A 15,309-nucleotide genomic window follows, 5' to 3' on the forward strand; every position below is an offset into this window, starting at 1 on the left:
GTGATTTCAAATGTAGAACAAACGTTTTTGTCTTACGCTAGAGTTCCTTACTTTACTTCTTCAGTTGTCCTGGAGGGATAACCTTCATGGGTGTCTGCCAGATTCTAGTTTTCCCATGTCAGGGTTCACTTCATTTATATTAGCACATTAGACCTCAATAGCCATTTCCACACAAAAGGAAATGGAAAGAAACTTAACAAGCCTTCCTAGATGAGACTATTATTTCATACTCCTGATGCTTCTCCATGACTGCAGCAGCCAATTGTTATTTATAACCATAGCCATGTGAAGTTATTTGCATTGGAACCCAACACCCAAGTAACTGTAAGGAGAATTTATGGATGCAATTTTTCAGTTAACTATGAAATTTGCAGAGCTACCACCTGCAGACATAGTGCCCTTCAGGATATGAAGAAATTGTTGGGACTGTCTTACTGATAATTCCCAGTTTTTTTGACATTACAAGAACTATGTGTATAAATAAAGGCAACAAGTCCATTATGCATTAAACACATTGAGCAATGAAGGCAATCAGACACAAACAATTGTTCTGCTGGGTTTTTCCCAATCTCTGTCTTGGGTCACTCTTACACCCAGCTGGAAACACTAAGTTCCTTAAGGTATTCATGGAAGGCACTTCTGAAGCTGTGGACTGAATGCCACAGCACACTGATACCTGGATACTGCTCAGATGGATTACTGTGATGAGTGCCATGTGAGTAAGGATGTTGTTGGATAAAGTCAGCTATGAAATAAATCATGTTGTATGCAATTTTGAATTGAATCCTGAAACGCCCTGGGAGGTAGCAGAACAGAAATAAAGATGGGAAGATGCATCTTTTGTATGAACAAAAATATCTTTGCATTTTCTAACAGCAGATGTGATCTATTGCAAACTCTGTTCTTTTGTTTTTCAGACACTTAACTGGACATGAGTGGGATGGCATCAGATCACAACACTTCCTCCCTGGAAGGATACATCCCACACTATCTCCAGAAGGAAGACCCGTTTGCATCAAAGCTTTCTAGAGAAGCTGACATCATAGCTGGCTTTTATTTGACAGTAATTGGTAATGATTTTGTAATTGGTCTTTGAAATATGACTCTGTCACTGCATCCTTGCAGGCTCTCACAAAGAAGGCAGAAGCTGCTGTGGATTAGATGTGTAATTACACACTTCATGCTAGCAAGAAAAATTTAGTAGGGAGAGGAGAGAATGTGTTAGAAATATGGTGTTAACAGTGCTAACAGACAATGCAGCTCCAGGTAGCCAAAAGTGCCATTCCCAGCAAAAAATGAAAAAATATCAATTTTTTTTTCTACTGATTAGTTGCTTCCTTGCAGTTTAATTGTTCCTGAGCAGAACTAGGTTTTCTCCATTATATCATGCAGGTTTTATGGCCTGTTTTCAAAGCCTGTCTCACATGCCTACACAGCAGGAACATCCTAAGATGTGCTCATTTAAGCCTTGCTCATCTCCTGGCATCAGCCATCCTCCGTTACATATTATTTTGAACAATATTTTCTGTCCAATACCATCATTTTCCTTTTGTGTTGGAATCTTTTACAATGTTCAAAGTGACTTTGCAAGCAGAATAAATGCAATTATCTATTGGTTAGCAGACACAGATAATAGCTGGGACTGATTTCCTCATTAGGTGTTCATATGCCAAGGAGTCATCATTCAGCATACCCTGCTTCAAGGGATAAACTGATCCTTCTTCTTGATAATTTACCTGTTTTACTTGATGGAGGAGGATAGAGTTATATCTTTTTGTGTTCACACTGGCCTCAACACCTGAGGGAACAGCATGAAGCTGTGTCAGCAGAGGTTGAGTTCTGATGTTGAGATAAGTTTCCTCACCCAGACCGTGACTGGGCACTGGAACAGGCTCCCCAAGGAAGTGGTCACAGCACCAAGACTGACAGAGTTGAAGCATTTGAACAACACTTTCAGGCATGTGGTGTGATCCATGCAGGGCCAGTAGCTGGACTCAATGGTCCTTGTGGGTCCTTTCCAACTCAGTATGTTGTCTCTCCTCTCCTCTCCTCTCCTCTCCTCTCCTCTCTTCTCCTCTCCTCTCCTCTCCTCCTCTCCCTCTCCCTCTCCTCTCCTCTCTTCTCCTCTTCCTCTTTTAGGATTATTTATGTTCCATGGCTTTAGTTTGAGCAGTTTCTCAGAGCTCAGCAGCTATTTTCTCTCTAAAGCTGAGCTAAGGACATAGAACTGTTCTATACCAAACTGGGCTCCATGTGTCAGACAGCAGAATGCCAGGCTGAATACAGGATGTGCAGTGTTTACTTGACATTTATTTAAATTTTTATTCATTCTCTTGTTCTATTGGTTCTGCATATACAGAAGATATATACAAAGATCTCTCTGTCCTACCTTTGTGCTTCTCATTCACTATTTTACATCCCTTCCTCCTACTCTCTCTTACTGCCTTCCCCCTGACAGATTTAATTAAACTAATCTTTTCTGCAGTGGCAGTCTCACTGTTATTATTATTTCTCTTCTGCTCATGTTTTCTACTTATTTCTCATTTTTCTTCTGTTTATGTCTTTATGAAAAAAGAATTTGAAGCAGCAGTGAAGCTGTATCTGGGTGTTGGTTTTGGTACTCATGCACCATTTTGTATGTATCCTCACTTTTCATATACATATATTTTCTGCAGACAGATGTCTTCACTGAACTCTCCAAAACACCATCACATCACCTCCCCCTCACCATCTCCCCCTTGGGTCTTTTTTCACTCAGTGAAGCAAATTTAACTTTAATCCCAGGAAATATGTCTGAGTAACTGCGAAGAATTCTTCCAATGTACACTGTGTCTCCTTGTTATGTTTGCTGTATTTAGCATAAGTCTATCCTATCAGGTGTGAAACATTTTGAAAAACATAGATACAATCAAATTAAGGCAAGAAACAGAAATCATAAATACTAAGTGAAAAGCCAAAATCATCGATAAAGGCACAGAGCAGTGTGGAGAGACTGAAATTATAATTTTATAGGGGCTGAGAGTAATTTTGTTATTGGACTTATCAGTAAGATTCCCACCTCCTTGGTGTTGTGGACTGGGCATCAAACAGCCTGTGGTGGACTCATTGTATCCAGTGGCACAAGCTGGGGAAGTTCAAGCCATAGCTCTGTTGTATACATGTGTAGCTCTAGATATCAGATCCTACACTTTACTTTGGGATTAACTTATTTTTTTATGTGTTAGTTTTGCATTGCACTTTATTCAGTTAGTTAGTATGCCCTTATGGTCATTACACACTCCAGTAGCAGCTTTCATTAGAGTAATTATGGTCTTCACATATAGCATGTAAATTCCATATTTGCATCTTCCTTGGACTTGGATCTATAGAATAAAATAATACTGATATCCTGCATAGATATTTTCAATTTCTTTTAGCAATCATTGCACTGTTTTTAAGCAGTCAGCACTTAGCTGTTGATCAGTTGTACCCTCAGCCATTTCAGCAGCTGGTTTCATCAGTCTTAGACATTATATATAATACAGTTATGGATATTAATTGGGCTTGAGGCCAAAAGAAGTGCAGGAACATCCCTAACACCCCATCTCCTACCCTTTTATTGGGATTTGTGTGAAGGAGAATGTTTGGTTTTTTACCAGTAAAACAGAACTGCACTTTATGGCTCATCCACCAAGAGAAGGAATTAAACAAAACTGGTGAAGGAGCAGTGTCAGGTCTTCTGTGTTTGTGAATAGAGTAAACTAGTATTTAAAAACATGTTTCTTTAAAAAAAAAAAAAGGACTTTGCTTGGATTAATGCTTCTCATGTGATCTGCATCTCACAAGGCTGATTTAGCTTAGCACCTTGAGTATACCATTAGTTCCTGTTGGTGTGCAGATCTGTATTTTAGCACACATTTTGGTGGATAGCAACATTCTAATACTATCTTGGGTTTGCAAAAATAAGAGATCTTTGTTGTTCTCAGGTAAATTTCTGTGGCTTTTTTTTTTTATTCTTTTCTCCAAACAAAAATAATCCCAAATTTCCTTTTCCACTAAATTGATTTCTGACAGTTCAAAGCATCTGCATTTCTGTTGGGACATGCAGAATTGCTGTGCAGTGTTTTTGGGTGGTAGGTAGTAGATAAGGAAGCTTGCCTGTGTGAAGCTAGTCACTGACACCAAATTCCACAGAACAGATTTGCTAAGGCTGTAAATTTGCTTTAATTGGCAGCTTTTCAGTTGAGCACAGCTCCCAGGTAACCAAAACAGTAAGCAAAAACTCTATGCTCTAATAGCTCTTGTGCATAGCTGTGTCTTGGGTTAACTTTGCGGTATTGCAGATTTACTTTATAAACTGTGTACGTGATCTGCAGAAGACAGAAAACCAAGCTGGAGCATTCAGCTCCTATACCCAGTGAGGGTATGGAGAAAATAAAGCTTGAGAGGACCTTATCACTCTTTACAACTACCTGAAGGGAGGTTGTAGTCAGGTGGGAGTCAGTGTCTCCTTCCAAGAAACAAGTGACAGGACATTGGGAAATGGACTCAGATTGCACCAGGAGAAGTTTAGGTTGGATATTAGGAAAACATTCTTCACTGACAACATAGTTCCGCATTGGAAGAGGTTGCCCAGGATAGTGGTAGAATCAGCATCCCTAGATGTGTTCAGAAAACAAGTAGATGTGGCACTTCATGATATGATTTAATGGTCATGGTAATATTTGGTCAAAGATTGGGCTTGATGATCTTGGTGCTCTTTTCCAACCATAATGATTCTACATCTGTGGTTTTTTTATTATAACTTGTGGTTCAGACAGAATATGCCACCTTCTACCACTGAATTGTGTTCCCTACTCTGTAGCAGATCCCTTCCAAGAAATTGTGGCACCTCTTGAGGAATGCCTGTGTGGACATCCTGAGAGCAAGGAGATGGAAGCCAGGAGGTGGGAAACTAGGAATGATATTGGGCATCTTTATACACTTGATGTGTGTAAGGTGCAAGTGAGTTTGAGATTTCCTTCAAAAAGGAGAAGCTGTACAGTGGCTGAACAAGGCTGGGGTGCTACCAGGAAACTTGGCAGACTGGATGAACAGCTGTAGTATTGCAGTTTGAAACAGAAAAATACATATTTTGTCTTTGAAGAAAATCAGAGGTCTTGACCAATCTGTGATAAATTCTCTGCAAACACATAATCTTTTGCCCTCACTAGTTCCTTTCCATGTGTAGTTTTTAATTGTCTAGAAAAAAAATCAAACAATGCACATGTTTATAAGAACCCAATTCTTTTAACTTTGTCACTTCCCCTGCCAGCTTTTTCATCACTGACTTGATTGATTCACTGTACAGCTGGGCAGGGTGACAAACTACTGAGCAGGGACCTGCTGGCTGTCAGCTCCTTTGAAACCCTGTGGCAAGAAACTATTGATTTGCAAACTGTTGCTGCACATTTACTCAGCGTGTTATGAAACAGCTTAATTGAAAACAAAATCCCAAACTATGTTTTTTTTTTTTCCTCTGCTGGTTTAGCACTCCTGTCAGATTGGAGAAACAGAAGCTTACTTGGTCAGTTTGCTGCTTTTATGCCCTTTGCTCTCTCTCTCTGCAGGTTGTGTGTCTCATCCTGTCTCTCTCTCTCTCTGCAGGTGTCACTTTTTTAGTTATCACATCCTTGGCTCTTTGTATATATGTAATAGTGTTGTTGTGCCACAGACAGTTGTGCTCTGAACTCTTTGCTCCTGGAAAAGACCTGTATCTTATATTTGAAGAGTCTTTTCCCCCTGTGTTCAACCTACCAGGGCTGAGAGCCTGCACCCAAAGGACTTCAGCTTGCTGTTAGGAAAATATTTTTAATAGTAGAAAAACCAAAGCATTAGGTGGCTCATCTAAGGAGATTATAAAGTTTCAACCATGAAGGAGTTAAAAAAGAATTCAGATAAGCAATTGTCAGATACAGCCATAGACAAAGGGCAACTAAAATTATCACTGGACCTCTTCCAGCTGCAGGATTAGGAGGTCAGTAGTCTGGGGCTCTCTGAAACATTGATATTAATAATGAGCATTTGCCTCAGAGGTTTGGCTGATGGAGATGTCTCTCTGGGCTGCCAGTCAATCGAAAACGATTCAGGAAAATGTCAAGTACTTTCAAAAGGTGTTTCAAACTGAATCCTAACACTAGTTATCCTAAATTTCACTGGAGAGAAAAATGGCATTAAGAGAGAAAAGGATTAAAATATATGAAAAACGCTCACAACATTGAGATTCGTTCACTTAGCTGAAATGAAGAAAATAATTCATATGAATGCCTCTATGTCCTGGGTTGCAATGGTATGTATTCTATTTTCGTCTCCACAAGCTGTTAAAGAAGGTGGGGCAGTGATCCTTATCACCATGTCCCTGATGGCTCCCTCAGGGGGCTGTCTCTGATTAATGGGCTGCCAAGGACCCATACATGACACATCCGCCCAGTGATCCATTATCACCTTGTCCCATTGTGAGGTGACTCACCCCAGGGGTGGGGAGCCAAACATGCTCACAGGGATATAAGCCGGGGTTTGGACCAGCACAGGTAGCCTTTTGCCTGCTGGATTCCCAGAGAACTGATTTGAATTAGTGTTGTATTTAATGCTGAAAAACTCCAAATCAAAGTACTTTTCTCCTGAGTTTGGTAAACTTTTTGTTCCATGGGTACTCATATGTCTTGCTAAGTAGTCTGGTTTTAGCCTCTGAGACCTATTTTTCTCTCTGCCTCATGGATGTTCTCAGGTTGCTTTTTTTGTCTTTGCGAGGGGATCATTCCATTGATGGGCCAGAGTGAATAATTACATACTCATTTAAATACTGGATTATTAATTACTGAATTACCTAATAAACTACTAAATAATTAAATACCCATTTAATTACTGACGTTTAAGTCTTGAGGTCAGGTCTGCCAGAAGATCACAGAATCAGTCAGGTTGGAAGGGACCACAATGGGTCATCTGGTCCAACCTCCCTGCTCAAGCAGGGCCATCCTAGAGCACATGGCTCAGGATTGCACCCAGACAGTTCTTGAATACCTCCAGTGAGAGAGAATCCACAACCTCTAAGGACAATCCGTTCCAGTGCTCAGTGACTCATACAGTAAAGAAGTTCTTCCTCAGGTTCCGGTGGAACTTCCTGATGAAAATTATGTGGTATTCAGAGTTATAATATTTGAAGAAGGCAGCATTTCTGGGAGGCTGGGTGACTGCTGTGGTCTTTTGGAACCATGGAATACGTCTGAGTTTGCCCTACCAGAGCTACGTGTAGGAAGGCATCACAAAGGATGAGTCTTTTTTTCCCATCAACAGAGGAAAGTTGGGTTATTTATGGCTTTTTTGTAGTACAGTGGTGAGTTGGACTCAGTTGGTAGCCAAGTACCCATGACAACCCCCTCAGTGGGACAGGGAGGAAATAGGCAGAGCAAAAGCAGTGGAGAGAAAAGCCAGAGTGGATATAAAGACAGGGAGATCCATCCCCAGTAACTACAGTGGGCACACAGACTCATAGGGAAGAAATTAATTCCAAACCATGGAATCACAGAATGGCTTGGGTTGGAAGGGACCTTAAAGATCATCTAGTTCCAACTCCCAGACTTCCAACCCCAAAGGAAAGCATGTAATTACTGTTTGTTTAGGGAAGAAACAAAGATGACAATCATAAAATACATAAGGAAAACATCTTCCTTCCCTCTTTCCTGGGCTGAATGTGGCATTCACTTCTCCTGCATTGCTGTTTAGATGCTTTTGGTGAGGCAATGGTGGTGTGGGAGGTTGGGGTCTCTGTTACTCTTTGCTCTTCAGTCTTTTTTCCTGTCTCTCCCTTCTTCTTACTTGTCTCCTCTGTTCTGGTGTGAGGCTCCACTTGCTGTGGTCCCTTCGAGTTTTTCACCTTTGGGTGTGACTCTTGTTCCATGAGAGGGATGTTGTCCACAGCAAGACTCTCACTCTGAGTTTAAATTCTTTTGAACATGAGTTAATGAAGAAACATTTTTCTTTAAGGCAACCGGTAACCCTAAAATTTTTGGTACCAGTGTGATTAATTCCATGAATGATTAATCACTTGCAGCGTTGGTTCTCGCGGGTAACTTGGTTGGTGATAAAGAAAAAAATATGTCAGCCAGTATGAAAAGGATACCTGCTCATTCACTGAATTCCACCTGGAAGTTAAAGTCAGATTAATCATTTATTTTATCCTTTTTCTTTCTGATGATAGAAATCAACCTCTATTGTAAAGTTTAAGATTTTATATTAAAACCTTAATTTACATTATATTAGAAATTTATCTCTCAACCTCTGATTTAATAAAGTATGTAATAAAGTTAAGGTTGGTCAGATTGGGGTCCTTATGATTACAGACAGCTGAATTTCATCCTTGTGGTGTATAAATGTGAGGAAAATGGTGTTGATCAGAACAGAGGAATTATGAGATTCCATTAGGAACATTCAGTTGATAGCTGTGCAGGCTTAGGTGGGGAAGGCAATGTCCTGCTGCAGAGGGGAGAGTAGTGTTGCTGTGGGAGGGAGATGTCTGCAGTCAATGTCTCTATGAGCTGTATAATGATGATGAGGTGATCATGTTTCAGAGTAAAATGTCCAGCCTTGGGACCACAAGTTCAGGCTGAAAATATCAGAGAATTTCACAAGAAAGATGGGATATTGCTGTTTAAGAGGCTGATTCTAATTTGAATGTTATTCTTTTCTTTTTTTTTTCCCATTATTATAGGGGTTCTTTCAACTCTGGGAAATGGGTATGTTATTTTTATGTCCTCAAAGCGAAAAAAGAAGTTGAGGCCTGCTGAGATAATGACTGTTAATTTAGCAGTGTGTGATCTGGGCATTTCAGGTAATTTCATGTATTTATTTTCACTCATTTTTACTATTCCACCATTCTTTCTGACAGCAGCAAGAGACATTCCTCTGGAAGTCATGTGAGCCCCAAATGCCTTTTGCTGCTGATATTTCTGCTCTATTTGTTTACATATAAATAACAGAGAAGAATAGAAAACAACATTTGTAAACAACTTGATGGGAAAAATAACCAGTACAGAGGAAAAATAAAGAGTATTTTATCAATCAGGCAAAACTCCTGTTCACCCCAGAATTGGGCAGGTCTCCAAAGACAGCTTCCATGTGCACCCTGGTGCAATAACCACAGAATAGGTCGGTATGACAGGTGAAGAAAACTGAGTTTTCTTGCTCTAGGGTGCAATAGGAGGGAATTAGGTGCCTCAAACCACATATTTAGCTGAATAATTGGAGAACACCAGTGGCCATCAGCCTATCCAAGCTAATAAATTTGACTGTCTCCTCTTTTATCTCTGGGTCAGGAAAATAAGCATTTGTGTCAATCTATAGAGTAAGAGCAATAGCAGCCAACTGGAGGGATTTTTGTTGCAGCCTCTCAGTGTGGATGTCCTGGCATGGGAGGAGGGGGATTTGGAAAGTTTTACACAGAGCTGCAGAGTCAAGAGCCTTTGGAGATTGTTGTTTTGGCTCTTGAGATGAGTCTCATTCAGCTGCTCATGGCTACATGCAAATATGGGGTGAGGGCTGGATGTTCTTTAGAAAAGGATATTTTGTATGGCAGACAGTCCAATGGGTATAAAGACTCAGCTGACCATGGGATCTCCCTAGTGCAATATAAATGACAATATGTTCCCATGCTCCCAGAATCATCTGTCCCCATGTTGTCTACACTGGGACCCCTGCCCTCAGTTTCAGTGTATCCTTTTCCTGCCCTCATCTCTGCCAAATGCTTTTACCCTAATCCAAATGCCCAAAATAGCACTGAAAAATATAAAATGATGGTTTCCAGCCTTCACAAACCCACACTTGTGCTCCTATGGCACAAGGCCAAGGAGCTGCTCATGCCTGCAAATTCCAGGGGCCCTGGTCAGTAAACATGAATTTCTCAGGGAAATACAAATTCAGTAGAATAAAGACATTAGTATAAATATCACTGCTACCACACAGAGAAATCCCAATGATTTCTTTGGCATTTCTGCAACTGAGACACTATTTCCATCCTGCAGCACTTAGAAGTTAAGAGAAAAAAGAAAACAGACCATTTTTTACCCATTCTGTGAGACTTCCATTTTCTTTTTGTCTTAAGAGTCTCTCTGATGTTATAAGGCTCATGTCTGACTACAGTGATAGTCACTCCAATGATAGGGAGTGCTTCAGGAGAATTTCCCTAGCTGTATATTTTGAATTTTGCCCAGAGAAGCTGTGGATACCCCATCCCCGGAAGTGTTCCAGGCGAGGTTGGATGGGGCTTGGAGCAACCTGGGCTAGTGCAAAGTGTTCCTGCCCATGGCAGGGGGTTTGGAATGAGATGACCTTTAATGTCCCTTCCAACCTAAACCATTCAATGATTCAATGACAATTAACAGGTTTTTCCTAATCAGATAAACCCTGTGAACCACATCTGGCCAGGCTGGATAAAGCCTCGAGTGATCTGGTCTGGTGGGTAGGTATCCTTGCCCATGGCAGGAGGTGTTGTGGCTAGATGATCTGTAAGGTCCATTCCAACCCCTAAAATTAAATGAACTTGTTTGGGAGCCCTCTTAGCATGAGGGCTGCTAGTTTCTCTGTTAAGATCTGTCACTAACATACTGCTAGGTCACTTTGCTTTCCTCCACAGGGTATCTCAGTCAATGTGTGTATTTAAATTTTGGACTTAACAACAATTGTGATTGACACAGCCATGTATGGATTTTCTCTCTTCGAATTTTTTCCTTCTTTTTGCTTTTTTTCTGTTTTGTTACTGGAAGATGCTAACTTGAAAAATGTGATGTATTCTGTCTGTTGGACTAATTGGAGTGAAGATGGAATGTTTTTTCCAAAATCTTCATATTTCACACACTTGGCGCCATGTTCAAGAAACTGGTTATGCCATGGCTCTGCTTCCTGCAGATTTCCACAGGGTGGCACCAGCCCCTTGTTCAAAGCTGCATCAGACTCACTTTGCACTGACACCATGCTGCAGAAAAGAAATTAGATTTTGTGCAAATAAATGTGTTGGCCATTAAAACTGTCAGTCATTTACATGAGTAAAGTTGCTGACTGTTAGCATATATCCTAGACCCTGCCATATTCAATGTTTTTCTTTAAGCCTTGATCAGCTTTTGCTTGAAAAATTAGAAGTACATTTATTCTGCTCAGAGAAAAGCACATCATACATTGACCTGAGCACAACCTTCAGGTTCGGACAGAATTTTCCTTATAGGCTTAAACTAAAGGAAATAAATCCCAAAACCTTGTTTAAAAAGAAATCTGATTTTGAAGGGTTTTCAATCATGATGTTTTTGGCATAGCAGATGGAGCAAAGGTCATTTTCTACAAGACTTGGATTTGGTGGAAAAGTTTTAATTTTCTGTTAAGAATGAAAACAGAATGCTTAGTTCTGCATCAGTGTGATGTGAAATGGAATCATTTTGGGAACAATTCAAAATATTTTCCTACAGATAACTTTAACAAAACCGAGATTTTTGTCTTGACTCATACAAACATATTACCTTGTGGGAATTAGTTTGCAAGACAATTTTTTCCTTCTTTATTCACTGAGCTGCTATGACATTACAGACACTGTGGGTCAGCCAGGGAACTAGCCCAGGGCAGCTGAGATGTTTTGAAATCCTTGAGGTGCTCTGGCTACTCCTGTGCAGGAGGGAATACGGTCACAGGAAGGTGGAGTTCATTATTAATGTCGCTTGAAGGTTGCAGTTGAACTGTTCAGTCATGAGAGCATTTCAGGTAGGACTGGTAAGTAGAAATGAAGGATTTGGAAAAAATGCTGATGTTCATAGATTCTTCTGTTCCATCGATGCTGTTTTTTTTTCATTGTCGTTTATGAAAAAAAACCGGGCAGCAATAATCAGGAGGAAGTAGAGATTTCCAACTAGAAATTTACAATTTTCAAACTTTCTTATTTTCATGATACTTACATAGAATATGAATACTGTAAATGTGACTTAAGGTGAGAACATTTGCCCTAACCACTTCTTCCATAAAGCACCACCCACTTTTACAAATAGAGGAATGAACTAAAAGCGCCACTAAGACAGAGCCTCAAAAGTAGTTATGTATTTACCACCTGTTTGGGGAAGCTTAAAATGCTTTGATATCTGTGGCCAGGTGGCTTGTTGAGAGTTAACAAGGAAATGTGTGGTACAGACAGGAGCTGAAACTACTTCTGCAGCTCAAGCCCAATATGCAACCATAGCATCATCATTTCTTCTCATTTAACACTTTACCTCACAATGCATCCTATTGTTGGGCCTTGACAGGTGTTCAAAAGTCCTTTTTGAAGGCAAATTTCTTTATCCTGTGCTTGAAGACAGGGATATAGACTAACTAGATCTGTGCCGGTTTCAAGTGCAGACTCTCCCATCACCTGCACTGTTTACATACTGGCATGTGTTTACATGTGGACCTAACTCATTCTCTGAAGTTTTCATAATGGAAAGAGCTTGCCCATGCTAGGTACCAGAGTATGGGCTTACTTATGGTTCATGTGATCTGTAGTAAAGCGCCTGTTTCCAGTCATTCTGCAGACTTGTCTCATCCTACCATAGCTTCGGTGCTATGGGATGTAGTTGCAACTGTCTTAAGCTTAGTCGTTTGAATGCAGGTCACACAAGTCATAGAATCACAGATTGGTTTGGATTGGAAGGGACCTTCAAGATCGTCTAGTTCTAAACCCCCTTCCATGAGCAGGGACACCTTCCACTAGACCAGGTTGCACAAAGCCTCATGCAACCCGGCCTTGAATACTTCCAGAGATGGGGCATCCACAGTTTCTCTGGGCAATCTATACCAGTGTCTCATGATCCTCACAATTAAGAAGTTCTTCCTGATATCTGAATCTACCCTCCAGCTTAAACTCATCAATCTACTGTGCCTAAAACCCTCTCTCCATGTTGCAGAGCACTTTTACTGGTGTTAGTTTTGGGCAAAGGGTAAAGTTTGCCTTTCTGAAAAAGGCTACTTTATCAGTGATGGATTTTATCAGTAAACTGACATTGTCTTCTTCTTTTGAAGTTGTAGGCAAACCCTTCAGTATCATTTCCTTCTTTTCTCACCGCTGGATGTTTGGATGGATAGGCTGCCGCTGGTATGGATGGGCTGGTTTCTTCTTTGGCTGTGGGAGCCTTATTACCATGACAGCTGTCAGCCTGGACAGGTACCTAAAAATCTGCCACTTGTCTTACGGTAAGATATTTATATTAGGTGACTATAGAAAACTGATATTAAGTGATACAGTTTTCTAGACTGGAATCATGCTTCAGCTCTTCAGAATGCTTTGGTTAAATATAGAGGGGAATACATAGATAAGAGAAACATATATGCATCATCCAAGTAATCCCAGCTAAATTTGTTTTGCTGGACATTATTCCTTCACTGTCATCCCTCTGCTGTCTGCTTAAGCCATGAGTTTTCATAATCCCTCATAGATAAATTGCTTTGTGTCTATCTAGGCCTATTAACATTAACAGATGCAAGTATTGCACATATTGCAGGGTCTATGGATCAGCACATAGAAGTATTCCTTATTAGATGCCTAAATTCCTCTGGATATGTGCCAAGCTATTTAAAACATCTAAAAGATTTTGATGTGCAATAATCATTATGTGATATCATCTGTCTAATATGGTGGTAGAACCTAAGAGGATGAAATTAATTTAGCAATGAAAGCTGTTACCACCATATCCATCAGTATCTTGTAGCTCTTGAATATGATGCATTATATGCTTCATTCATTCCAGGGATAAGATATTGCCACAGTTTAGAAAAGATATTTGAGCATTGGAAGGGACTAATTTCCCATCAAAATACATGGAATGCTCAGCATGTCTTTACATATAAGAAACACCTTGCTCATGTGACTTGAGGGACACACAACAGATTTCTTTATAATGACATCTAACAACAATCATGTAATATTAAATTGTAAGAAATGTTTGCAGTTAGGATGTTTAAGTGAACCAGTCTTCACCAGTTTAAGTGAAGCAGTCAAAAACTGTGGCATCATGGTAAGATGTGCTATCATACATCCTGGATTGTCCATATTTTTCCTTAAATTGGAGTGCAGGAAAAGCCTTCTTAGCTGAATTTTAGATACACCATTCACAAAAGATGGATTTCAGTCCTTTCTACAGAATTCTTGCCAAAATAATTAATTGGCAAGCCAAATCATAGACAATTTTTCACAGGCTTGGTGAACTGAAGTGAATATTTCATGGCTGGCTGCCTTCATGCTGCCAGCTCTAGCTTTTAGCATGTCATCTTAGCTCAAGGGAGACAGAATGTCTTATTTTCAAGGACTCAACCATGATCATCATGGTTGTCCATACAAAATGATGGAGAGCAATAAACATATTTATCATGTTCAGTCTAGGTGGTTAAATCAGCCATTATCTGTATAATGCCTAAATCAGTCAGCAGGGACCTGAAAGCACCTGACCAAGGTACCTTGATTTTCCTCCAAAATTGATAACTGTCTTTTTGGTCATTGTTTTCAGTGGTTTGTTTTGGGTTTTTTTTCCTTTTTGGTACTATTTTACTGTGGTTTGACAATAGCAAACTCTCACTATTGTTGTTTTGTTTCTCCACCCCTGATCAGAGCAGAGCACCTTTCTGTATCTCAGCCATCAGACACGAATACACCATTTGTCAGGCAGTGTTCATTTTCTTTCCAGTGGTCTGGAAAAGTAAAATCATTTGGGAAGAGGCACTGGTTGTGTCCAAATTACAGGTGTTTCTTTGGTTTTGTTTTAAGTCATTCTGAAACCCTGAAGAAAGCTCCTCAATGTTAGTGTGAAGTGGATGAAAACTCTCCTGCGAGTCAAGGAGTGTAAACAGGTTGGAGCTTCTAAGGTGGAAGGAGATGTTATAATATCACATTTTGAGTTTCTGCATAAATTACGGATTTTAACTTGATAGTCATATCTGAGTCCGAGAAGTTGAACATAGGTGATGATGAAAAGCTTGTAAACTGAAGTGTTTTCTAGATGAATTAGAGTTCTATGCAAGATGAGCAGAGAGACAATATTCTGCTTCACAACTCTGGGCATGCCGTTAGCATTTATTAAAAAACACAGGCAGGGACACATGAAAACACCTGTTACGGATACTTCTGACAGGATGCACATGGTGATTTACTGCACTGGAAAAGGTGGACAAGGTAAAAATACATATTGGATATCTTATTTCCTTTGTAAGGCCTTGTATTTCAGTCATTTGGGTTAATAATTTACATTGAGAAATGCCCTGAGACTGAACTTTAGCCAGGTAATATATGACAGC

General features: G+C 40.0%; 1 protein-coding gene across 1 annotated transcript in view; it reads left to right on the plus strand.

Moving 5' to 3' along the window:
- The first annotated feature begins 916 nt into the window (after positions 1–916).
- The window catches only part of OPN5 (opsin 5), a 19,090-nt gene continuing 4,697 nt past the window's right edge, over positions 917–15,309 (plus strand). Inside the window, exons 1-3 of the mRNA XM_009081264.1 lie at positions 917–1,070; positions 8,726–8,845; positions 13,045–13,215. Coding sequence (XP_009079512.1) covers positions 932–1,070; positions 8,726–8,845; positions 13,045–13,215 — 430 coding nt within the window. The 5' untranslated portion in view covers positions 917–931. The remainder of the gene's footprint in view (positions 1,071–8,725; positions 8,846–13,044; positions 13,216–15,309) is intronic.

This window comes from Acanthisitta chloris, unplaced genomic scaffold (genome assembly GCF_000695815.1).
Source record: "Acanthisitta chloris isolate BGI_N310 unplaced genomic scaffold, ASM69581v1 scaffold14190, whole genome shotgun sequence".
In the NCBI taxonomy this organism is placed as follows: Eukaryota; Metazoa; Chordata; class Aves; order Passeriformes; family Acanthisittidae; genus Acanthisitta; species Acanthisitta chloris.